General features: G+C 39.5%; 1 protein-coding gene across 3 annotated transcripts in view; it reads right to left on the bottom strand.

Moving 5' to 3' along the window:
• Positions 1–26,312, bottom strand: part of RABGAP1 (RAB GTPase activating protein 1) — a 159,455-nt gene that overhangs the window by 121,521 nt on the left and 11,622 nt on the right. For 2 of the 3 annotated variants that reach the window (XM_012532785.2, XM_033427231.2), the window contains exon 2: positions 14,372–14,571. The exons of the other annotated variant lie outside the window; for it this stretch is intronic. In XM_012532785.2, coding sequence (XP_012388239.1) covers positions 14,372–14,521 — 150 coding nt within the window. In that variant the 5' untranslated portion in view covers positions 14,522–14,571. The remainder of the gene's footprint in view (positions 1–14,371; positions 14,572–26,312) is intronic. 3 annotated transcript variants of the gene reach the window in all.

The following is a 26,312-nucleotide window of genomic DNA, read 5'->3' as shown; positions in this document are numbered from 1 at the left end:
TAAGGAACATTTAGGTACATGTTGGTCCTTCGCATCCTAGTCTCCATGTTTCTTAATTGCTTTTTCATATATTATCATCTTTCAATGTTATTTTCTGAGTAATTTCCTCAGATTCATTTTGTAGGTAATATATCTGTTGCACCTTTAATTTCACTGGGTCTAATTTTCACTTGTAGAAGTTTTATTTTTAGTTTGCTTGGTATATTAAAATCTTTTGTAATGTTATTTTCTAACGTTTCCAAAATTTTCTTTAAATCTTTAGTCATTTTAATCATACCCATCTTAAGGTTACAGCTAATAATTCAGATGCCAAAGTTTTGGTGAGATTTGATCTTACTGGGGGTTTGCTAACTCTTGCTCATGGTGAATTGTCATTTGTAAATCTTTTTTTAAAGGTTAATTTTTTTTTTAATTTATTTAATTTATTTATTTATGGCTGCGTTGGGTCTTCGTTGCTGCGCACGGGCTTTCTCTAGTTGAGAGGAGCAGGGGCCACTCTTTGTTGTGGTGCGTGGGCTTCTCATTGCGGTGGCTTCTCCTGTTGTGGAGCACGGGCTCTAGGCGTGCGGGCTCAGTAGTTGTGGCTCACCAGCTCTAGATCACAGGCTCAGTAGCTGTGGCGCATGGACTCAGTTGCTCCACGGCATGTGGGATCTTCCCAGACCAGGGCTCGAACCCGTGTCCCCTGCACTGGCAGGCGGATTCTTAACCACTGCGCTATCAGGGAAGCCCCATTCTTTGTAAATTTTGCATTGTGCACTATTCCTTATCAGAGTTACCTGTGGGAATACTATGCAGCCTGGGTGGCAAGCATGTCCCTCGACAGTTTTACAGCTGATTCTGTCAGGTGCCCCAAGAGTATTCCTAACCCAGGAACAAGAAGGTAGTATAAATTAAAACCCCAAACATACATGAAGGCAAGCCTATGGGTACAAATACTCAACAAGACTCCTCTCCAATCAGTGTCCAATGTAAGACAGAGAAGCTTCCTTATTTTTTTCCTGTGACTGTAGGCAGGTTACTATTATTATTTTTTCAAGTATATCCTTTCAAGTTAGGATGTATCCCAAGTGTGTTTTATAAGGAAATCTCAGTTCCAAAACCTCTCCCTGTAAAATCCAAGGCCTTATCTCTTACCTAATTTACCTATCAAAACCCAAGTCCACTGGTTATAAAGAACAGCAAATTCCCCCAGAGGAGTCCCAATGTCAGTTCATACATATAGTTCTGGCTTTCATTTCCCTCTTTGCTTTCGTTCCTTGAGGATTTTCTTTACATTTTTGTGAATACAGCTATTCAATTAAAAGGGTATTTGTTGTGGCGCAGTGGTTAAGAATCCGCCTGCCAATGCAGGGGACACGGGTTTGAGCCCTAGTCCTGGAAGATCCCACATGCTGTGGAGCAACTAAGCCCATGAGCCATAACTACTGAGCCCTCGTGCCACAACTACTCAGCCCTCGTGCCACAACTACTGAAGCCCGCGCACCTAGAGCCTGTGCTCTGCAACAAAGAAAAGCCACCGCAATGAGAAGCCACCGCAATGAGAAGCCCACGCACCGCAACGAAGAGTAGCCCCCACTCGCCGCAACTAGAGAAAGCCAGCACTCAGCAATGACCCAACACAGCCAAAAATAAATAAGTAAATAAATAAATTTATTTTTTAAAAAAAGGGTATTTAGGCTTCCCTGGTGGTGCAGTGGTTGAGAGTCCGCCTGCTGATGCAGGGGACACGGGTTCGTGCCCCGAACCGGGAGGATCCCACATGCCGCGGAGCGGCTGGGCCCGTGAGCCATGGCTGCTGAGCCTGCGCGTCTGGAGCCTGTGCTCCACAACGGGAGTGGTCACAACAGTAAGAGGCCCACGTACCGCAAAATAAATAAATAAATAAATAAATAATAAAATAAAATAAAAAGGGTATTTGTTATATTTCATCCAGCTTTCCTAAGTATTTTGTATCGAGACATTTTTAGGTTTTCTAAGTCATCATATTTCCCAAAATGGAGTTCTTATCCTCAGTACCTAAAAGAAGTTGGTAGATTACTAGCTGTCAACTGGATATTCAAAAAAACACTCAATTAGAACTTCAGAGGTGGAACAGTGACAGACCTTTCAAATGTATCCTCTAACTCCACTGCAATTTTAAAATCTACCAGGGGTTGAAAAAACAGTTTCATAAAGAAGTGTGGGCATCACTGGCAACACATCTGTAGATATCCTATCATACCTTCTTCTCATGACAGATCTCACAGATTTAACAGTAATTTTTAATCTTCACTTACTAGTTCTGTAGCCAATAAACCAATATGCTGTGTAGATGTACTGAAATTACATGAAAATACATAGAGAAAACATTTTAAATTTGGAAAACATGTTGCTCAATTTCCTATTCTATAAAACAGAATTATTGGGGCTTCCCTGGTGGCGCAGTGGTTGAGAATCCACCTGCCAATGCAGGGGACACGCTCTAGCCTGTGCTCTAGAGCCTGCGAGCCACAACTATTGAGCCCACGTGCCAGCAACTACTGAAGCCCACGTGCCTAGAGCCCATGCTCCACAACAAGAGAAGCCACTGCAATGAGAAGCCTGCACACTGCAACGAAGAGTAGCCCCTGTTCGCCGCAACTAGAGAAAGCCTGGGCACAGCAATGAAGACCCAACGCGGCCAGAAACTAATTAATTAATTTTTTAAAAAACCCCGAAACAGAATTATCTCCTTTTGGTGAACAAGATAAATGAGAGTGGGCTTCCCTGGTGGCACAGTGGTTGACAGTCCGCCTGCCGATGCAGGGGACATGGGTTCGTGCCGCTGTCCGGGAAGATCCCACATGCCGCGTAGCGGCTGGGCCCGTGAGCCATGGCCGCTGAGCCTGCGCGTCCAGAGTCTGTGCTCCGCAACTGGAGAGGCCACAACAGTGAGAGACCCTCGTACCGCAAAAACAAATAAACAAACAAACAAACAAAAACACTTAAGGGCTTCCCTGGTGGTGCAGTCGTTGAGAGTCCGCCTGCCGATGCAGGGGACACGGGTTCGTGCCCCGGTCCGGGAGGATCCCACATGCCGCGGAGCGGTTGGGCCAGTGAGCCATGGCCGCTGAGCCTGCGCGTCTGGAGCCTGTGCTCCGCAATGGGAGAGGCCACAACAGGGAGAGGCCCGCGTACCGCAAAAAAAAAAAAAAAAAAAAGAGTGAGCAAAAAGTTCTCTGGAGAAGCCCTGAGGGTCCTTCCCATTTACCGAGAATGGTTCATCAAATTAGAAACAGGAAGAATAAGTCTAACAGTACTTCAAAAATTAACAAGAAAATTTTCGACAGGAACAAATCCAAAAGGAGAGAAGACTGATCTATTTGCATCTGTACTCACTTATGCTATCTTCCTATTTCAGAAGCTGTTCCTAGGCTAACCCTTCCACTTATACACACGAAACCCTTTTCCCTAATTGAATCAAAGATTTTGCTCTCATTTTGTAGTAGCAATGTCCCCCTTTACTGAATAATTCTTATCAGTATATAAATATCATAAAATCCCTCACTGGAATCCATATCACCCTTCAGGTACCTCTCTATTTTTCAGCTCCTCTGTTAGCAAAAAACCCTTGAAACAGTTGTCTGTTTCTGCTGAAAAATCAGCTGGTAACCTTATGGGGATTCCCTTCTATGTTATTTGTTGCTTTTCCCTTGTTGCTTCATCTAATCCCATAGCTTTGAATACCATCTATATACTGTTGATGTCAGCCACAATCTCTCCTGAACATCAGTCACATACATGCAACTAACTACCTGACATCTAAAAATGACATCTAATAGTCACCTCAAATTTAATATGTCCTAAACAGGACTTTGATTCCCCTGTCCCCCACCCCAATTCTGGTCTTCCTATCTTTTGCCCATTTCATTAAATGGCAAAACCATATACCTAACAGTTCAGGCCAAAATCTAGGAAGCAACTTTACTTCTCTCTGCCTCAAATCCCTTATCTAATTCGCCCACCTTCATACCAACCAGCTCTACCTTGAAAATATATCCTGAATCACAGTCCATTCATCCTCTAGTCCAAGCTAACATTATCTCTCCCTTTCAGGACTAAAACAGCCTGCTCTTCTTGCTGTCAATCTTGCCCAAAGTCAGCACATGTGTATAGGTCTGGCTTTCAGGTTCCTCTTTGCTTTTGTTCCTTGGGGACTTTCTTCACTTTCTTGTGAATAGAGCTATGTAATTGAAAGGCTATTTATTCTATTTCATCCAGCTTTCCGAAGTATTTGTATTGGGACATTTCCAAATACAATTCACCCATTTAAAGTATACATTCTATTCTATGGTTTTGAGTATATTAACAGATATGTGCAACCACCACCAAAGTCGATCTTAAAATATTTTCATTACCTCAAAAAGAAAACACCCTACCTCCTTAGGTATCAACTTTCTCTTCCCCCAGTATCTCCAACCCTAAGCAAACACTTATTTATTTTCTGCCTCTAAAGATTTGACTATTCTAGACATTTCATATTATTGGAACCCTGTAATTAGTGGACTTTTGTGACTTGCTTATCACTTAACATAATGTTCTTCAGGGTTCATCTGTGTTGTAGCATGCATCAGTACTTCATTCCTATGACCAACTAATATTCCACCCTAGACCACATTTTATTTATCCATTTGGTAGTCGATAAACATTTAGGTTGCTTAGCTCCTTATATATCCTAGATATAAGTAACTTACGGTTTGCAAACATTTTTCTCTCATTCTGTGGGTTGACTTTTCACTTTTTTGATAGTATCTTTTGAGGTAGAAAAGATTTTATTGTTGATACAGTCCAATTAATTCTTTTTCCTTTGTTGCTTGTATTTTTGGTATATCTTAGAATGCACTGCTAAACCTGAAGTCATGAAAATTTACCCCTATTTTCTTCTAAGAGTTTTATACTTTTAGCTCTTACATTGAGGTCTTTGATCTACTTTGAGCTAATTTTTATATATAGTGTGAAGTAAGGGTACAACTTCATTCTTTTGAATGTGACTATCCAGTTGTCCCAGCACAATTTGTTAGAGAAAAAAAAATCCGTTCTCAACTGAATGGTATTAGTACCCTTGCTTCAATCAGCTGACCCCAAAAACATGGTTCTATTTCTGAATTCTCAAACATATTCCAATGACCTTCATGCCTATCCTTATGTCAGTACTTCACTGTCTTGATTACCACCGCTCTATAAGTTTAGAAATTGCAAAGCGTGAGTCCTCGACTGTGTTCTTTATTTTCAACATTATATTGGCTATTTAGGGTCCCTTGCTATTCCATACAAATTTTAAAATTGGCTTGTTGGGCTTCCCTGGTGGCGCAGTGGTTGAGAGTCCGCCTGCTGATGCAGGGGACATGGGTTCGTGCCCTGGTCCGGGAAGATCCCACATGCCGCGGAGCGGCTGGGCCCGTGAGCCATGGCCGCTGAGCCTGTGCGTCTGGAGCCTGTGCTCCGCAACGGGAGATGCCACAACAGTGAGAGGCCGGCGTACCACACACACACAAAAAAAATTGGCTTGTTAACCTCTACAAAGATGTTACCTGGGATTCTGATAAGGAATGCACTGAATGTGTAGACCAATTTGAGGAATAATGCCATCCTAACAAGTCTTCTAATGCATGAACACTGGTTGAATTTCCACTTATTTAGGTCTTTAATTTCTTTCAACAATGCTTTGCAGATTTCAGAGTATAAGATTTTCACTTTTTTAAACAATGCAAAGTATTTAATTCTTTTTAATGCTATCATAAATGCAACTGTTTTCCTACTGTCATTTAAGATTGCTACTTACAAGTATACAGAAATAAAATTGATATTTGCATGATGATCTTGTATCCTGCAATCCTGCTGGACTTATTAGTTTTAATAATTTTTAGTGGATTTCTTGGGACTTTCTACATACAAGATCATATACAACTGCCAACAGAGATGATTTTTATTTCCTTCTTCCCAATATGGATGTTTTCGATTTTTACATGCCTAACTGCTCTGGAAATAACCTCAAGTACAATGTTGAACAGATATCCATGCAGTGAGCCTAAACGGAGGAGGAAAAAATCTACTCTTTCACCAGCGAGAATGATTTTAGCTGTGGGTTTTTCACAATTGCTATTTATCTAGTTGAGGAAGTGCCATTCTATTCATAGTTTCATTTGTTTACTTTCATGACAAAGTGTTGAATTGTTATCAAATGCTTTTACTGTGTCTACTGAAATGATTATGTTTTTGCTTTTAATTCCACTGATATGGTATGTTACGTTAATAGATTTTAATATGTTAAACCAAACTTCGATTCCTTCGATTCCCACTTGATCATGGTATGTAATCCTTTTCATATGTTGACGAATTAAGTCTGCTGGTGTTTGTTGAGGATTTTGTCTCCATATTTATAAGAGATACTGACGTGTAGTCTTATGAAATCTTTGTCTAATTCTGGCATCAGGGTAATATCATCCTCATAAAATGAATTGGGAAATATTCTCTATTTTTTTGGGAGTGTGTTAAGTACTGGTATTCTTACTTACACATTTGGTAGAGTTCAGCAGTGAAGTCATCCAGGTATATTTTTTATTGCCAGTTCAATCTCTTGTTATATGTCTATTCATATTATTTATCAGTTTCATTAGTGTTTTTCTTGAAATTTGTCCATTTAATCTAAGTTCTCTAATTTACTGGCATACTACTGTTCATAAGATTCCTTTATGATCCTTTTTATTTATGTAAGTTTGGTAGCAATGTTTCATTTCTGATTCTAGTAATTTGTGTCTCCTCTTTTTCTGTTGGTCAATCTAAAATGTTGTCGATTTTGTTGATCTTTTCAAAGAACCAGCTTTTGGTTTTATTGATTTCTCTATTGGTTTTCTCTTCTGTTTCATTAATTTTCACCCTAACCTTTTATTTCCTTACTTCTGCTTGTTTTAAGTTTAGTTTGCCCTTGTTTTTCCAATGTCTTAAGGTGAAAAATTAGGTTATTAATTTGAGATCTTCCTTCTCTCATAATATAGGAATTTACAAGTAGAAATTTCCCTATAAGCATTATTTTAGCTATATTGTGTAAGTTTTGGTATACCATACATATATATATTCCAACTTTATTGAGACTTACTTGAAATAAAATATTGTATAAGATTAAGGTATACAACATGATGATTTGATACACATATATATTGGAAAATGATTCCCACAATAAGGTTAGTTAATACAACAACCATCAACTCACATAATTACCATTTTTAAAGATTAATCTCTTAGGAACTTTCGATTAATTATATAATGTAGTATTGTTAGCTATAGTCCCAGTGCTGTACCTTAGATCCCCAAAACATATCCACTGCCTAACTGGAAGTCTATACTGTTCGACCAACATTTCCTCATTTCTTCCACCACCACTGCCCACCTCTGGGCAACCACCATTTTACTCAGTTTCCATGAGTTTGGCTTTTTTAGATTCCACATATAAATCGTGGAATGTGGAATATGTTGTGTTTCCATATTTGTTTCTTTCAAGATGTTTTCTGATTTCCCTTTTGATTTCTTCTTTGACCCAATGGTTGGTCAGGAGTAGGTTGTTTAACTTCCACATATTTGTAGATTTTCAAGTTTTCCCCATTGTTTTATTTCTAGTTTTATACCACTGTAGTCAGAAAAGAATCTGGTATGATGTCAGTCTTCTTAAATTTGCTAAGATTTGATTTGTGACCTAACATATACTTGTTTTGAAACGGCTGCTCTTTTAGTTCCCATTTGCATGGAATAGCTTTTCATCTCTTCACATATGACACATGGGTAAGTCTAGGTGTGTCCTTAAAGCTGAAATGAGTCTCTCTTTTTTAAAAATTTATTTATTTAGTTTTGGCTGTGTTGGGTTTTCGTGGCTGTGCGTGCACTTTCTCTAGTTGCAGCGAGCAGGGGCTACTCTTCGTTGTGGTGTGTGGGCTCTAGAGCGCAGGCTCAGTAGTTGTGGCGCAGGAGCTTAGTCGCTCCACGGCATGTGGGATCTTCCCAGACCAGTTCTCGAACCTGTGTCCCCTGCATTGGCAGGTGGATTCTTAACCACTGTGCCACCAGGGAAGTCTTGACATGAGTCTCTTATATGCAGCATATAGTGCGGTCTTGTTTTTTTAATACATTCTGACACTTGTCATTTGATTGGACAACTTAATTCATTTGCATTTAAAATAATTACTGATAAATAAGAACTTATTAATATTATGTAATTAATTGTTTCCTGGGGACTTCCCTGGTGGCGCAGTGGTTAAGAATCTGCCTGCCAGTGCAGGGGACTTGGGTTCGAGCCCTGGTCCGGGAAGATCCCACATGCCGCGGAACAACTAAGCCCGTGCGCCACAACTACTGAAGCCTGCACGCCTGGAGTCCATGCTCCACAAAAAGAGAAGCCAACGCAATGAGAAGCCGGCACACCACAACAAACAGTAGTTCCCGCTCGCCACAACTAGATAAAGCCCGCGCGCAGCAACAAACACCCAACGCATCCAAAAATTAATTAATTAATTAAAAAATTATTGTTTTCTGGTTGTTTTGGAGTTCCCTTGTTCCTTTCTTCCTCTCCTGCTATCTTCCCTTGTGAACTGATGATTTTCTGTAGTGGTACACTTTGATCCCTTATCTTTTATGATCTATTGTAGCTTATTACTTTGTGGTTACCATGAGGTTTACATAAAACATTTTACAAGATATAACAGTATATTAACAGTAACAACCTAACTTCAATCGCATACAAAACTCTACCTTTTACTTCCCCAAACACTTTGCTTCTGATGTCACAATTTAACTTTCTATATTATGTATTCATTGTAGCTATAGTTATTTTTTAATACCTTTGTCCTTTAACTTTTATACTAGAGTTTCTTGATCAACACACCACCATATTACAGTATCAGACTATACACTTATCTTTTCCAGTGTGTTTTATATTTTCATATGTTTTCATGTTACTAATTAGTGTCCTTTCATTTCAGATTGAAGAACTCCTTTAACCACTTTTCTTAAGGTCTAGTGATGATCAACTCCCTCAGCATTGATTTGGGAAGTACAGGTATCCCTCACTTTCCGAAAGTTTGCAATATGCCACTTTGCTTTTAGAAAGCCCTACATTAGTACTTGTTTTCGCTAACTGAAAGAAACCTGAAGAGGATTTTTGCTTTTATGAAAAAAAGCAATTACTGTACTAATGTAGGTTGTTTGTAAAAGCGAAGGGGTGTAACACCAACTTTCAGAAAGCAGGGGATACTCTTCACTATATGCCATTTCAGCTTACGAAGTTTCATAGGAACATTCTACTTTCAGATTGATGGGGAAAGCTGTAATCTTTCTCTCTCCTTCATTTCTTTTTTTTTGTTTTGGCCATGCTGCACGGCTTGCAGGACCTAAGTTCCCTGACCAGGGATTGAACCCACACCCCTGGCAGTGAAAGCACGAGTCCTAACCACTGAAGCCCCAGAGGATTCCCTCCCCTTCATTTCTGATGGACAACTTTGCCAACTAATGTATTCTTGGTGGGCAGTTTTTTTCTTTTAGCACTTTGAATATATCATCCCATTCTCTTACGGCCTGCAAGGTTTCTGCTGAGAAATCTGCTAAAAGCCTTATGGGGGGTTCCTTTGAAATGTGAGATAGTTTTTTTTTCCTCTTGCTCGTTTAAAAACTGTCTTTGATTTTTAAACTTTATTGTAATATATTTTGGAGAGGATCACTTCGGGTTGAAATTCTGGGGGCACCTATAAACTTCATGATCTCAGATATCCAAATCTTTCCCCAAACTTGGGAAGTTTGGCGGCTTCCCTGGTGGCGCAGTGGTTGAGATTCCCCTGCCAGTGCAGGGAACACGGGTTCAATCCCTGGTCCGGGAAGATCGCGCATGCCGCCGAGCAACTAAGCCCGTGCGCCACAACTACTGAGCCTGTGCTCTAGAGCCCATGAGCCACAACTACTGAGCCCACATACTGCAACTACTGAAGCCCACGCACCTAGAGCCCGTGCTCTGCAGCAAGAGAAGCCACTGCAATGAGAAGCCCGCGCACCGCAATGAAGAGTAGCCCCCGCTTGCTGCAACTAGAGAAAGCCCACACGCAGCAACGAAGACCCAACACAGCCAAAATAAATAAATAATTTTTTTAAAATTGGGGAAGTTTTCAATCATTATGTTTCTAAATAAGCTTTCTGCCCCTTTCTCCCTCTCCTGTCCTTCTGGGACTCCAATATTGCATAGACTGATCATTTTAGTGGTATGCCATAGTTCACACTATAAACTGGGCCTGCTGGCCATGGGCCAGCTTTCTTCACTCCTTTTCATTTTCCCTCTGTTCTCAGACTAGATAATTTCAAATAACGTGTCTTGTACTTCACAATACTTTCTTCTGCTTGATCCAGTGTTTTGATGCTCTCTATCACATTTGTTTTCCCTGAGATGATGATGAGTGCTCAAGTGTGTGGTTTCTTCCGATCCCACAGAATCAGGTTGACTTTTTGCATGTGCTCACTAGCCATTTGCAAAGACTCACACATACCATTCTTGCCCTCAGGGTTGTGCACAGGGAGGCAGCCACAGGGTAGGGACACGTTTGGGTGAGGAGTGTGGAGCTCAGAGGTGGCCATGGGCCAGCTGAGGGATTGGCAGGGGAGGTGTCCCCAGTGGCTCATGGGTGGGCTTCCTGAGGGAGTCCCCAGAGCAGTTAATAGGATCCACGCCCCTTTGAGATGTTCCATTCCCAATCTTGGCTGCTCTTCTTCCAGCACAACTGTCGACCCCCAGGTTATCCAGTTTACGACTCAGTATTCTGGACGGAGTGAGAAAGAAATGGGCCTTTCTGGCAGTGTACCACAAAGCTGGGAAAGTCAGGTGCTCAATCACACACTCTCACTTTCCCCCATGGAAGAAATCATGAGCTAAATACCTGCTGGCACTGAGCTATGCCACCTTGGGGGTGGGGTGACACACATAAAATGAAACTGTTCCTTTCATCGTCTTCAATGGGTCCAATCTTGGATGTTTTTGCCCCAATAATGTGCTGGAACTTCTCTGTTGGGCTCCTGGACTTCCATGAAGGCACTCTCATCCATTAGTGTCTAAATTGGTGTTCTTTGAGAGTGGGATGGTGGAAGACTCCTGTACTGCCATTTTGATGACATTTCTTTCCATTAATTCTTTCTTTTGCCCATTGAAATTTACTGTTGAGCCTCTCCAGTGAATTCCTCATTTCAGTTATTGTGCTCTTCCACTTCGGAATTTCCATTTGGTTCTTTTGTAATTTCTATCTCCTTAATGATATTTTCTATTTGATTTTACAGTCATCATACTTTCCTTTATTTCTTTAAGCATGATTTCTTTTAGTTCATTGAACATATTAATAATGGCTACTTTCAAAGTTTGCATATTAAGTCCAATATTTGACTCTCACAAGCAGTATGTGCTGCGTTTTTAAAAATGATGTATAGGTAATATTTTCTTGTTTCTTTGCATGTCTCACATTTTGTGTTGGAAACTAGATATTTTAGGTAATACGTTGTTCCACTTCTCGGTACTGGTCTCCACACCCTAGGACTTATTTTTTATGCTTGCTTGTTTGTTTAGTGACTAGCTGACTTATTTTAGTAAATTCTATTCCCCTAATTCACATGGTGTTAAACCTTTGATGTTGCTCCTCTGGGGTAATTTGGATTTGCCTTCAGTCATCCTGGGATAGTAGTTTTCGCAGGATGCTCTGTCTCTATGACTACATGTGGATATTAAACTCCACTAATTGTGGCTGATTTGCTCAACAGTTTTCAACAATCCACTAAGGTAATAAACTGCTCCACAGAAAAAAACAATAAAATTAGGATACTTTGGGCTTCCCTGGTGGCGCAGTGGTGGAGAGTCCGCCTGCCGAAGCAGGGGACACGGATTGGTGCCCCGATCCGGGAAGAACCCACATGCCGCGGAGCGGCTAGGCCCGTGAGCCATGGCCGCTGAGCCTGCGCATCCGGAGCCTGTGCTCCGCAACGGGAGAGGCCCACAACAGTGAGAGGCCCGCGTACCGCAAAAAAAAAAAAAAAAAAAAATTAGGATACTTTGACAGGAGAGCTCCAGAGGTCAATGTTTGAGCTCTGTCCCTACCACAGGCAGTCTTCTCCCTGCAAGCCTACAGTTAAACCATATGTCCAACCAATCTAACAATCTCTTCCCAATTACCTTTCACCACAACCTCCACTGTTTTTGAGGGTACCCTTAGGCTTGAACTTCTCTACACTCTGTTGTAAGTATGATTTTTTAAAATTATTTATTTATTTATTTATTTTGGCTGCATTGGGGTTTTTTGTTGTTGTTGCTATGCGCGGGTTTTCTCTAGTTGCAGCGAGCGGGGGCCACTCTTCGTTGCAGTGCGCGGGCTTCTCATTGCGATGGCTTCTCTTGTTGTGGAGCACAGGCTCCAGGTGTGTGGGCTTCAGTAGTTGTGGCATGTGGGCTCAGTAGTTGTGGCTCGTGGACTCTAGAGCACAGGCTCAGTAGTTGTGCCGCACGGGCTTAGTTGTTCTGCAGCATGTGGGATCTACGCGGACCAGGGCTAGAAGCCATGTCCGCTGCATTGGCAGGCGGGTTCTTAACCACTGAGCCACCAGGGAAGCCCTCTGTTGTAAATAAAGTCGGTTCCTATGGGAAGAGATAAGGAGCTGTTTTATGTCCCACTTCTCACTGCAGGCAAAATCTCTGAGCTATAGTTATGAAGTTGGGAGTGTAGACAATGACGTACTTCTCTCTGAGCAACACATCTTCAGAAAATGAGTATTTGGTAGGTGTGGGAGGTTGCATAGTAATCTCTGGTATTTTTGACTTCCCTCTATTAGTGTGGAACCACTACCTTACATGCCAGAGCCAGGGTAAGGGTAAGGGCAATTGGGCTCTCAGTATTCTCAGCAACACTGTGCCCTACGTAGAGCCTTCATCCCAGAAGTAAGGTCTGGGCAAAAAAAAGGCAGCCCCTACCACTCATTCACACTTGGCCAGCAAAAGGTGACGGAGGCAGGATGAGGAATGCTCTCATCCTGCTCTTCACTGGAAGACAGCCCTCCAAGTGGGAGCTGTGAGGAGAGGAAACCCTATTTTCTTGACTGTACCAATCTGGAGTGGAGTTACCATTTTGCTCAGCTGGGAGATGGGAAGGAAAAAACAAGTCTTGGTTCAAATACCACAGATTCTTAACCAAATTTTAGTAAATTTCTCTGAATAAATGTTTCTTCAATTGCTCTATGTCCTTTAGAACATTTCCATAGACTTTAATTAAAAAAAATAGTAATTGTCACCAATTTTTCTGGGGAATGGGTCCACAAAGCTCACACCATCCATGCTGTCTCTCTCAGCCAGTGATCTCATTCTTTAGCACTTTTTATTTACTTTATTTACTCTGCTCTAATCTCTGTCCTAAAAAGGGTGGTCTTCCTCAGGGTCTTTTTATTTTCTGTTCCCCATGGAAAGTGCTTTTTCACATTTCTCCATGAACAAGTTCTTCCTCATTTCACTCAGATCTCTGCTCAAATGTCATTTCAAGACATTCTCTAAAACAGTACCTCCCATTCACTCTTTATTCATGTATTCTGCTTTGATTTTCTTCAAAACACCTAAATTTACTTAACATATTCATTTTCCTATTTGCTTAGAGTCTGTTTCCCCATTTGATTAAAAGCTCTAGGAGGGCAGGGGGCTTTGCTTGCCTTATTTGCTACTGTATCCCAAGTATTTATAACAGTACTTGGCACAAAGTCAATACTCAATAAACACTTGTTGAATAAATAGACATAAACAAGAATCAAAATATTTTTAAAGCTACTTACATTTTAAGTGACATTAACAGGTAATCTGTTCTTACTTATATCCATAAAGAGCAAAACAGTAACAGAGTATGGGAAAAGAAGTTAATAGTGATTTATTTGGCAGAGAAAATATGAACAGAAATGGCCAAAAGCCAGGAATTTTAAGTTCTGTTTTACTAATTCTAAAACTTATTTTTATAAATAGCACTGCAGACCTGCCACTGCCTTTACACTACATACACCAGGACCAAAAGAAACAATCACCTCTAACTCAATGGGAACATGAAACAATACTAAAATAACAAATGTTTATACTATGATCACTAGTTTTTACAGTTAGGGATATCAGAAGATTCAGAAGCTAATCAAATTGAAAATCCTTAATCAGATATAAATTTTTCACTATCACTAATTATAAATAAAAAGCTTTAGCATTAAAAAAAGAAAGGATATTATTTCCATGTCCTCACTTTCACTCCATATACCTTCCTATTAAGGCCAAGTTTTGCTTTAGCAAGGCTAAGCAAAAGAAATGTAGGTTATGTAGTTTTACCTTGAGTCCTGTTTTCTCGTCATCACTTCCATTATTTGTAGATGGTGTCTCATCTCCTTGCCTGGAAACCAAGACAAAATCTTCACTATTAAGAGTAGACACAGAGTCTGAGGAGACACTGATTTTTCCAACAGAAGCCTTGTCATCCATGACTCAAGAATGAAGCTCAACTCATGAATGATTAAATATTTTAAAAATGCCTGAAAAACAAAAACCATAAAGATACTCATATAGAATGTCTGCCAGATATTCAATTATGTTCTAATTTTTACAAAATACATATGGAAAAACTTAGGGGGGGAAAAAAAACTTCCAAAATCTTTCCCAAAGACTTTCACTACTTACAGTTTAGGCTTTTTATTCCAGATATAAGGGAATTTGATGAAATTGAGGGCCAAGGTACTTCAGATTTCAAATATATAAATAAATAAATAAAACATATTCCCTTGAGAATAACTCTGCCTACCTACACTGATTTCTTTGGCATATGTTGTAACTCTATTCTTTTTAGAGAAAAATTATGAAGTACTGAACTTGTTTTCTATCCTTTAATTTGTAAAGCTATATAAACAAATGAAATTGAAAGCGCTTAGGACAATAACTAAGGTTTTCCTAACATTGCTGATACTTATACTAACAACATGTTTTAAGAAACAAAATTTCATATTAACCCCCCCAAAAATAAATTCAAGGCAAGGCAAGCATAAATTCTAGAGCAGGGAAATACCTTACATAGCAAGAAATCAGAAGTCTATTAAAAACTCAATATTCCTATCCCACAGTTTCTTAGAACTCAGCTCAATATGAACATTGCCAATAAAAGAGTTTCATGCCAAAAATTTCCAGCAAGAAGTTAAAAATGTGTCAATTATGAAAAGCTATTCAATTATTTATTGACTCATGGAATAAAACTCGAACTCATCTACCATTTAAAAATGTGGTTCTGGGGACTTCCCTGGTGGTCTGGTGGTCAAGAATCCACCTTCCAACGAGGGGGCCGAGGGTTTGAGCCCTGATCAGGGAACTAAGATCCCACACGCCTCAGGGCAAATAAGCCAGCATGCTGCAACTACTGAGCCCATGCACTCTAGAGCCCACGTGCTGCAATGAAAGATCCTGCATGCCACAACGAAGAACCCACCACAAGGAAGACCCAATGCAGCCAAATAAATAAATAAATAAATAAAATTTTTTACAAATTCCTAAAAAAAAAAAAGAAAAACCTGGTTCTGCATATTTTGTGGCAATGTTCCCATTTGGTTGCCAAAACAACAACAGAACAGACGATACAACATTATACTCAGAGAGCTTTAACCAATAAACAAAAGTTGCTCTAAAAAAAAAAGTTGTTCTCACTGTATACTCATCTTGTACCTCAAAGAGGTAAAGGTTCTGAGAATCTGTTTAGTCTCTCCAATTAAGAAGTCCTGATCTATGCTTTGGATTTTTAATTGAATATACGTTTATTGAGCATACACCATATGCCAAGCACTATTTTTTCCTCAAAGGCTAACATCTACATAAACACATGGCAGCAAGAATTACACAATCCCGGGCTTCCCTGGTGGGGCAGTGGTTGAGAGTCCGCCTGCCGACACAGGGGACACGGGTTCGTGCCCCGGTCCAGGAATATCCCACATGCCACGGAGCGGCTGGGCCCGTGAGCCATGGCCGCTGAGCCTGCGCGTCCGGAGCCTGTGCTCCGCAACGGGAGAGGCCACAACAGTGAGAGGCCCGCATACCGTAAAAAAAAAAAAAAAAAAAAAAGAATTACACAATCCCTGAATACCACAGTTGCAAGAAAACCTAGAAATTATCAATACTGTTGAACAGATAAGGAAATGGCAACCCCAAGAGGTGTAGGGTCATTTAATCAGGCATAACTAAAGTTCAAACCCTGGACTCCCCACTTTCTATTTAAACTAACTTCCTTGCTTAAAGGCTTTACGTTTCATAGGACTAAATCTAAATGCGTAGCATAGCATTTAGAGATGCTTCAAATGTACTTTTGAAAACTTTTTTTAAAATGTAGTTCTGCTTCATCTATGCAATGAATACTTACCAAATGTCTAGTTTATAAAGAATAGAATATGCTAAACAAGAAAAAATAGATTCTTGCCCAAAAGGAGTTTATAATTTAGTAGAGAACAGAGGCAAATTGAACAGGTTAATAGGTACTGATTTAGGGTAAAGAAAACTATGGAAACATGTTGGAAGAGTTAAAAAATATACTAGAGGAGGTAATATCTTTGCTAAGGATATATATGTTAATACCTTGAGGTATCTGCCCTCCTAGGATCCTCCTCCTAAAGTGGTTCCCTTGCTTCTGTACTCTGACAACTAGAAATAATCGTTCATGATCTAATAACCCTCCTTTTCCAAGTGGCCTGCCCATTCTTTCCCCAGAGTCAAACGCACTGCCTGCCTTGTTTCGTTCCCATAGCAATTTACATTTTTTACAGTACCTATTATGTTGTGTTACAATTTGATGTTGAGTCCCTGAACAGCAAACTTAATATTCATATATCTATTTCACAGATTAGGAAATTGAGGCTTAGAGAGACAGTGTAACTTGTTCAAGGTAACGGTTGTAATTTAACTGGTTAGAAGCAAAGCTAAAAATTGAACCAACATATCTATGATTCCAGAAGCTAAGCTCTTTCCATTAGATTATGATGCTTTTCCAATGCTACAAATGTTTGGGCTTTGTTCCAAAATAGTCAGTATCAGATAAAGGAGTCTCTATCTTTTTTAGAACTTGTACTTTGGGTAAGATTTTCATGTTTAATTAGTCTTTTTTCTATCTTTTAAAATGTTACTAATAGTAAGATAGCAGAGGGCCTGGGAAAGTTCCCTAAAGCTATGATCTCAGAGACACTGAGAACTTTCTACAGTATTCTAGACTCAAAAATAGTATACTTTGGTATTTATACTATGAAACTGAGAAGATTTGGCAGGCTCAAAGCTCAACCTATTTTCTTTGAGGAGGTGACAGGAAAGTACACTTTATAAGATACTTTACTATTTGTTTTGGCACCTGAAAGTAACTGAATCACTCAGTGGGAATGGGATTTATCAAAACACTATGCAGTACAGGAAAGGTTATATACTAACACTCCTCTTCTCTGGCCTCCATGGGCAGAAGTGAAAAGGGAGCCCATGGCCTCCAAGGTCTCTGGATAAGACCACCCCTTCCCTGGCCTCCACAATAAAGACGTGTCCCAGAACTTGGTATACTCCTGGCAAAATTCTACAGTATTTACAACCTCTGTCTTGAGACCATAAGAACTAATTTTGTTGTCTTTAATCCCTACTTACACCAATTACCACATGAAGTCCCCTACTCTAATTCCAATTCTCATGGACAATAAAGTACAAACTTCCTCCCCCAAATACCCCGCACTGCCATCCCTCTTTCTACTTTTCTCTATACCACCTATCACCATTCGACACGTTTTACATTTTAATCATTTGTTTTTAAGTATCATGTAAGCATAAGGGCAGGGATTTTTGCCTGTTTCATTAGCTGCTGTATCCCTAACAAGTGAAAGAATGACTGGCACATAGTAGGTGCTCAAATATTTGCTAAAGAAATAGGATAAGTGGCAAATAAAGATGGAAAAGAACAAGAGCCACCCATGAAAAGGCAAGAGCAGCTTTTACAGACTGACAGTAAGAACAGAAGTCATATTTGTGACAGTAAAGCACACCATTAAGAGAAAAAAATCCAAGTTAGTATGCTGGTTCTACTATTTAATAATAGTGTAAGCATGGTCACACCAAGCCTCAGTTTCCATAAATGAAAATGGCGTACTATCTACCTCATGGAGCCATTATAAAAATTACTAAGGAATAGATATATGTATATCCAGGAGCCAAATGCTATTGAAGGGCTGTCAAGAGTCTTGATGACGGCCAGTTCTTTTCCATTTCATCACTCTCTTCATTATCTGGAGAGTGAAACTAACTTCCAATTTTAAAGGAATTAACAAGTAAAACTGATTCTGGAAATTCAATTTAGGAAACAATATTAGTGCAAAAATATATAACATTCTTAGTTCCATATTCTAATTTATTTATACCTAACTAAATGCAAAGGAATACTTTGTATCTCTGAATAGTACTTTACAGATTACTAAAATATACACATTCTTTATCTCATTTTATCATCCTAACAATTCTGTAAGGTAGACAAAGATTTTTATTCCACTTTAAATAAAATAATATACATATGAACACCCTGGTATTTGGTAGGCACTCACAGTTTGTCTCCTTCTTATATAAGTGATGAGCCTAGACCCTTATAACATGTCCAGTTACCAAGACGGCCAGGTTGGTGAGTGCCAGTTCAGGGATGTTTCATTCTATCTCCTTTAATACATCAACTAACTTAAAATGATAGGTAATTTTGCTTAATTATGCAACCTCATGCATCCAAACCAAAGGTTCAGTTATGTTATATCCTGCTCTGTAACGTAAGTGACAATTCTATGCTCAACAATGCACTTCTGCAAAGATCATAGTAAATAATGTACCTCAATCTTGTTGAATGAAAATTCATTTTCATTCTCAATCTCCTCTTAAAACTATAAACCCAGCTAAAGGAAAGTGAAATGTAAAAGAACTAGCCATGGTAAAGGCTCTTTTGACAGTTCGTCAAAAGCAGTCAGTTCCTGGATAATCAGTGTTTACTTTTTAAAAACTTGAACTTTTTTGGGACAGAATACCATCAGATATTTGTACTGTTTCTAACATCATTCACAGTAGTAACATAAACAGTGAAATTGCAGTGGCATGGATTTGCTAATGTGCAATTAGTAGAGGAAAAATCACCTCCCAATAAGTGACCTACCAAACTTGATAAAAGAGGTCTGCGTGATACTTGTAATTGAACTTGACATGCTTGAGACAAGTAAAATGTGCTAGCTCCCGGCCACTAGTTCAGCACTCTGGTTCATCTTTATTTCCTTGGTTTTCCTGAAACTCTTCCTGAAGGAGAAGCACGAACTCCTCCTGCACTTCAGTGGGACTCCCCACTCTCACTGAGCAGTCCCTCTCAAAATCTGGCTCCCCTACCTCTCACCAAGCTTCACTGCACATCCTCTTTTAAAAGATGAATTCAAACCTTGTCTATGTGACCCTGGGTACTTTAACATTCTCTGAGCATCCGTTCGGAAAGGAAAATAATATATATCTATAAACATTTAAAAATCAACAATACAAAATTTCAAAACCCAAACTATTCTTTTGAGTTCTCATCTTACTTCTACCAGCTGAAATAAATGAAAATGCTGATCATTTCCATATTGTGAAACTCTTATATTTTTGCTTCCATCTTCTACCTCTGGTACCTTTTCCCAGCTGTCTTTTAAGTTCCTTTTTTTCTGCCCATTCTTTATTTTTTCTTTAAGTTTAAAAAAAATTTATTTTATTTGTTTATTTTTGGCTGCGTTGGGTCTTCGTTGCTGCGCGCAGGCTTCCTCCAGTTGCGGTGCGGGGGCTTCTCATTGCAGTGGCTTCTCTTGTTGTGGAGCATGGGCTCTAGGCGGGTGGGCTTCAGTCGTTGTGGCACAGGGCTCAGTAGTTGTGGCACGTGGGCTCAGCAGTTGTGACTCACAGGCTCTAGAGCGCAGGCTCAGTAGTTGTGGCACGTGGGCTTAGTTGCTCTGCAGCATGTGGGATCTTCCCCAACTAGGGCTCGAATCTGTGTCCCCTGCATTGGCAGGCAGATTCTTAACCACTGCACCACCAGGGAAGCCCCTCTGCCCACTCTTTAAATTCATCCTGGCCTCCTTCTTGTTCCATCCTGGCCTCCTTCTTGTTCCATGGAACAAGATCCCTTAGCTATCTCAATACCTCATGTGGTTATAAATTTGTGTGTGTGCGTGTGTGTGTGTGTGTGTGTGTGTGTGTGTGTGTGTGTGTGTGTGTATGCTGATGATACTGCAGCCCTGTCTTTCTCCCTAATTTCATGTGGGTGTTTGTGTTTTTTTTTCTATTCAGTACTGAATGTTTGATATGTGCCAGGCACTAGGTACAGTGTTACGGAGAGGAAAGGTACTCTTTCCCCTTGACAGGCTTACAGTACACAAAATGGACAAGTAAATAAGTAATTACAATAGAGTATAGTGCTTGGTATAATAGAGGTATGCAAATGGTGTTATGTGAATACACAGGTGGGATCTGCTACATGTGTCCCATGTCCAAAGCAGACCCCATCTTCACACAACCATATTCTTCCTCATATCTCCCCTAACAGTGGTTAATAACCACTGATCCAAGATAGAAATGTCCCCCAAAATCCATGACTCCTTTTCTCATTCTCCCTTGGGATTCTAATGGATTTTAGTTCCAAAACATACCCCAAATATATTCCTTCTCTGCCATCTTTCACGTCACTGACTTGAGTATTTCATTCTCTTTCAACTTAGCTACAACATAAGTCTCCCTTCCTAGACTCTCTCTAGTCATTATCCAGGCCTCAGAGTTAATTTCTAAAATTCAGATTTGATCATATATCTCACCCCTTCCTTTGACTGCTCCTGACTGAAAACAGAAAAAAATCCAAACTCTTTATATCATTAGTTCTTAAAAATCTGGAGCCAATCTATCATTCTAGTTTTATCTCCTTTTATCAAACCACACCAGACAGCTCACCAAATATATCATGCATTTTTATGCTTTCAAGGCTTTGCTCATGCCATTTCTTAAGCTAGGAATCATTTCCCCCATTAGTCCTTCTTCCCCACCAGCAACCTTGCGATACAATCAAATATTCAACCTCCCCTTTTCCCTTCTGAAACATTCCTTTTTTCCCTCTAGGGCTCCAAAGGCTTTTTGTTTGCTTGCTTTTTAATTTTATCACAGAATTACAGCATTTATTACACCGTAAAATGTTATACATCTTTTCCCCTATACTATATTGATCATTCATTCCAGAAACAATTACTTAGTATAAACCACCATGGTAAATACTGGGAATACAATGAGCACACACAGTCCCTTTGAACTACTTGTGGACAGGGATCTTAGGTTTTATTCGTATTATCTTCATATCCTTGCTATGGCAGTCCTCAATAAATGTGATTGGATGAATAATACTCTTTCATTAGTGTTAAAGTGATAGAGTCTGTGTAATGTGAGATGGACAAATGACAAATATGATACACTACATGCGTGTCTGTGATGTGGATATGAATGACAACTGGAAAAAAGAGACTCAAAAAGAACTACCCTTGAGTGTGCCTGACTGACTCTTCATCAAGTTTCTAACTGTGAAAACCAGTTAAACAACACTGAGCCACAAAACATACCTTGGATTCCCTTTGTACCAAAACACTCATCACTTCCCTCCCAATCCTCATCATTTTTGTTTGCTCAACCAGTGAAAAAATGAGCACAGCTTTAGGGAATCTTAAGGAGGATACTTAAATCATCTTGCTAAATCTAAAGAGAGAACAATACTTAGCAGTTCCTGAGTATCAATTATATATGCCCAACATGGTACTTAGAAGCTTTATATACATTATTACTAATCTTTATATTAACCTTGCCAGAAAGGTATAAACTTCATATATGACAGACAAACTGAGGCTTAGATTAGTTCAATAACTTGCTTAAGTTCACAGAGACAATTATAGAACTTGATCCAAACCCAGGTATCTAGGTGCCTATGTCCTTTTCAGGAATGCATCTCTCCTCCTTGGTGTTCCTAACACCATTCTCTCCCCATTCCAATCCATACTCTATGTTGCTCCCAGTTATATAACCCTTCTAAAACACAGATCTGCTAAGATTACTCTTGTTGAGAAAAAGACAATTCAGGAAGTAGCAAGAGAGTCAAGTCTCATGCTGTAGCAGGCCAATTCTTGTGGGTTTGTAGCTCTTTAAAATTAAACCACAAAGAAGTTATTTTTAAAAATCATACAATCTTAATCTCAGCTTTTTTCTTTCTTTCTGGCTTTGAGATTTGTTTCGCTGCATTGGTTTTCATATGAACTTCTCACAGCTTATCCCTGGGAAGGGTAGGACAAATCTAACAAAACTCAGTGGAAAATCATCCCGTCTTTAGAAAAATAAATTCCTTTCCACCACTGCTAATTGCTAAACAATAGATGTGTCTTTAAGTCTGACTTTGAATTTGGGGGCTGTTTCTTTGAATTATTTTAGTGAGCTAAGAGAACCATATTAATTTAATCCTTCTGAATAATTTCAGCTTAGCTTTAAAAACCAAAAGGAAAATATAACTTAATCATCTTGGGCCTACAGCACATAAAGGCAAGAAAAACCAGCTTAACTTAATAGTCACTTTTAGGCAAATTTTAACCCATAACGCCTGTGACAATTAACTTCTTTAAACTATGAAGCGACTCTTTTACTTCAATTCCAGATTAACTATAAAAGATAGCTTAATTACAGGAATATAATAACTCAGAAGACAAAAGTTTTTTAATTTTTAAAAAGATTTAAAAAGTTTTAATCTTTAAAAATTGTGGTTAAATGTACATAACATAAACTTTACCATTTTAGCCATTTTTAACTGTATAGCTCTGTGGCTTTAAGTACATTCACATTGTGCAACCATCACCACCACCCATCTCTAGAACGTTTTCATCTTCCCCAACTGAAACTCTGTACCTATTAAATTCCAACTCCTGTTCCCCCAGGCAACCAACATTCTACTTTGTCTCTATGAATCTGACTACTCTAGGTACCTTACATAAGTAGTAGAATCATATAGTATTTATACTTTTATGGCTGGCTTATTTCACTTAGCATAATGTCTTCTAAGTTCATCTATATTGTAGCATGTGTCTGAATTTCCTTTCTTTTTAAGGTCAAATAGCATTCCATGGTATGTATATACCACCTTTTGTTTATCCATTCACTGGTCAATAAAAGTTCTAAAAGCCTAATTTTAACTTTATAGGATCTTTAGGATAAAACTCACAAAATCAATACAGAAAAGTGCCTAAAGATGACAGCCAATGTTCTCAGAGTTACTTCTCACTTTCTCAATGACTAATCAAGTTTCATTAAGACTTTACAAAGTTAACAGTCTGGTATTACATTGAAAAACCAACTGGGATTTGAACTCCTTAGTCCTTTTTGATTTAATTTGGACAACGTTATAGTTTCAGTTTTCTCATACATAAAATGAGGGGAATAAACACTTTCTACTCTTTTGTGAATGAGAATATCCAGGAAAGGGGTGCGGGGCGGGAATGCCAGGTGCTTCCCAGTCCTAATCCATGATGTAAGCATAATTAGTTCCACTTTTACAAATGAAGAAACTGAGAATCACAATCCTTAAGTATCTTACCTTCAGTCGTATATTAAGTAAGTTCAAGACTTGGGATATCTATATCTTTCTGATTCCAAAGTTCACACTCTACCCGCTATATCTTGATACTTTTAATGAAAAGGTACAAAAAGTAAGAAATGGGGATGAAATGCATATAAAACAATTCACTTAACTCTGTGTTGATTATCTGAGTGCAATAGTGCTGACACCTGAAAAAAATAAACCATATAAGTGGTTTTCCCATGTTCCTTTGGCTATTTCAGGAAACAGCACTTTAGTTTTTTGCAGAACTCTAGGTATGCTGGCTTTATGCCCCTTCAACACAATATCTCTGCAGCTAAATTTTAAAATTATTTGGATGCCATCGCCCCAAGAGAAACCCACCTCTGGGAACACAAGGAGAGTTAGTTAATGTTAATGTATTGGCCAAAAAGTTCGTTCGCGTTTTCCCACAAGATGTTATGGGAAAACCTAAATGAACTTTTTTGCCAACCCAACGCTACTTATTCACAAGGTCAGATTATACTTCATACCTCAGTAATATACATTTTTTGTAAAAGTATTCTTGTATTTACTTTTTCTGGAGTGGATTTCTAAAGCACAATGTAATTTACACTAGTGTTCTATAAATATAAAAACATAAACATTTTTAAGCAATGCAGGATTTCCTAAAGACTTTTTCTGGACTTCTCTGGTGGTGCGGTGTTTAAGAATCCGCCCACCAATGCAGGGGACACAGGTGCAATCCCTGGTCTAGGAATATCCCACATGCCGTGGAGAAACTAAGCCCGTGTGCAACAACTACTGAGCCTGCGCTCTAGAGCTCACAAACCACAACTACTGAAGCCCGTGAGCCCTAGGGCCCGTGTGCCACAACTACTGAGCCCACGTGCTGCAACTACTGAAGCCCGTGCACCTAGAGCCCGTGCTCCACAACGAGAAGCCACTGCAGCGAGAAGCCCGTGCACTGCAACGAAAAATAGCCCTCGCTCGCCGCAACTAGAGAAAGCCTGCGCGCAGCAACAAAGACCCAACGCAGCCAAAAAAAAAAAACAACCAAAAACCAAAAAAAACCCCACTTTTCCTGCTTTTAGGAAATTAGTCAATATAGTTCCTTCTCAACCACAGCGAAGAATATGTATCTATTCCATTTAGAATATCAATCTGTCTATACTTTGATCTGAAATGTTTAAACTATGTGAATTTAATGCTAAGTAAGCAAATCATTTGATAGATAATCAAAGCCTGAGATTAATGCAGTAAATATGGTTTCTCTTTTCCATGACCTCTGATTTTCAAGGGAATGTATGTAGACAAACCATGAATGTTTGGCAGAAGACACACAAGTTTTCTGAATCTTCTGATACAAGAATGCCCTGGTCCATAGTTATACAAGGAAGGTGGGACATTTGTTAAGTGTGTTGAATAGGGGGTGGGCAACCAAAAAACATTTACTGAGCACTTTCACTCACAGCACTAGGATAGGCACCATGTAAGAAGATAAAAGAATTCACATATATTTAATTTAGTTTCACAGATTTTTTTTTTTTTTTTTTTTTTGCGGTATGCGGGCCTCTCACTGTTGTGGTCCCTCCCGTTGCGGAGCACAGGCTCTGGACGGCAGGCTCAGCGGCCATGGCTCAAGGGCCCAGCCGCTCCGCAGCATGTGGGATCTTTCCAGACCGGGGCACGAACCCGTGTCCCCTGCATAGGCAGGCGGACTCTCAACCACTGCGCCACCACGGAAGCCCCACAGACGTTTTTTAAACCTATCTAAAAAGTTCTTTTCTCACAACCCAAAAGCAAAAAAATAAAGATTAAAAAAAAAAGATGTTTCTGCTAGGGAACAATTTTTTATCTAAGAATTAACTTTGGAGGTTAGATAGAAATCAGATTTTTCTTCAATTCACAGAGAACTCAACAGGTAACTACAATAAAGATATAACCATTTCTCTTTTGCAGGTATATCAGAGGTCTACTCATAGGAAATCATGTACCACAGCAAAAAAGATTTACATGACAAGTTTCTACTCTCACCTTGCCAGAATCCATTTATCAGCATATTTAAAAGGCATGAGAGGACTTCCGTGGTGGCGTAGTGGTTAAGAATCTGCCGGCCAACGCAGGGGACACGGGTTCGAGCCCTGGTCCGGGAAGATCCCACATGCCGTGAAGCAACTAAGCCCGTGCGCCATAACTACTGAGCCTGTGCTCTAGAGCCCACGAGCCACAACTACTGAAGCCCACTCACCACAACTACTGAAGCCCGCCCACCTAGAGCCCGCAAGAGAAGTCACCGCAATGAGAAGCCCGTGCACCGCAACGAAGAGTAGCCCCCACTTGCTGCAACTAGAGAAAGACCGTGCGCTGCAACGAAGACCCAACGCAGCCAAAAATAAACAAATTAAATAAATTTATTTTTTAAAAAAAGCATGAGAGTTTATTACCCTATGGTAAAAGCATTAAAATGATTAACTCATGGCTCTTCACAGTAGTATTATACAACCGCCTAACATTTAATCCAATTTAGCCTTGAATGCTGTCTCTTAATACCCATAATGATATTTAAAATACGTTCCCAAAGAAAGATTCTGCATATCAATTCCTTTTCCTGACACAAAGGGCACCCTCAGAAGC

The sequence above is a fragment of the Orcinus orca genome, chromosome 6 (genome assembly GCF_937001465.1).
Source record: "Orcinus orca chromosome 6, mOrcOrc1.1, whole genome shotgun sequence".
NCBI lineage: Eukaryota > Metazoa > Chordata > Mammalia > Artiodactyla > Delphinidae > Orcinus > Orcinus orca.
This window is presented reverse-complemented; position numbering and strand designations above follow the sequence as displayed.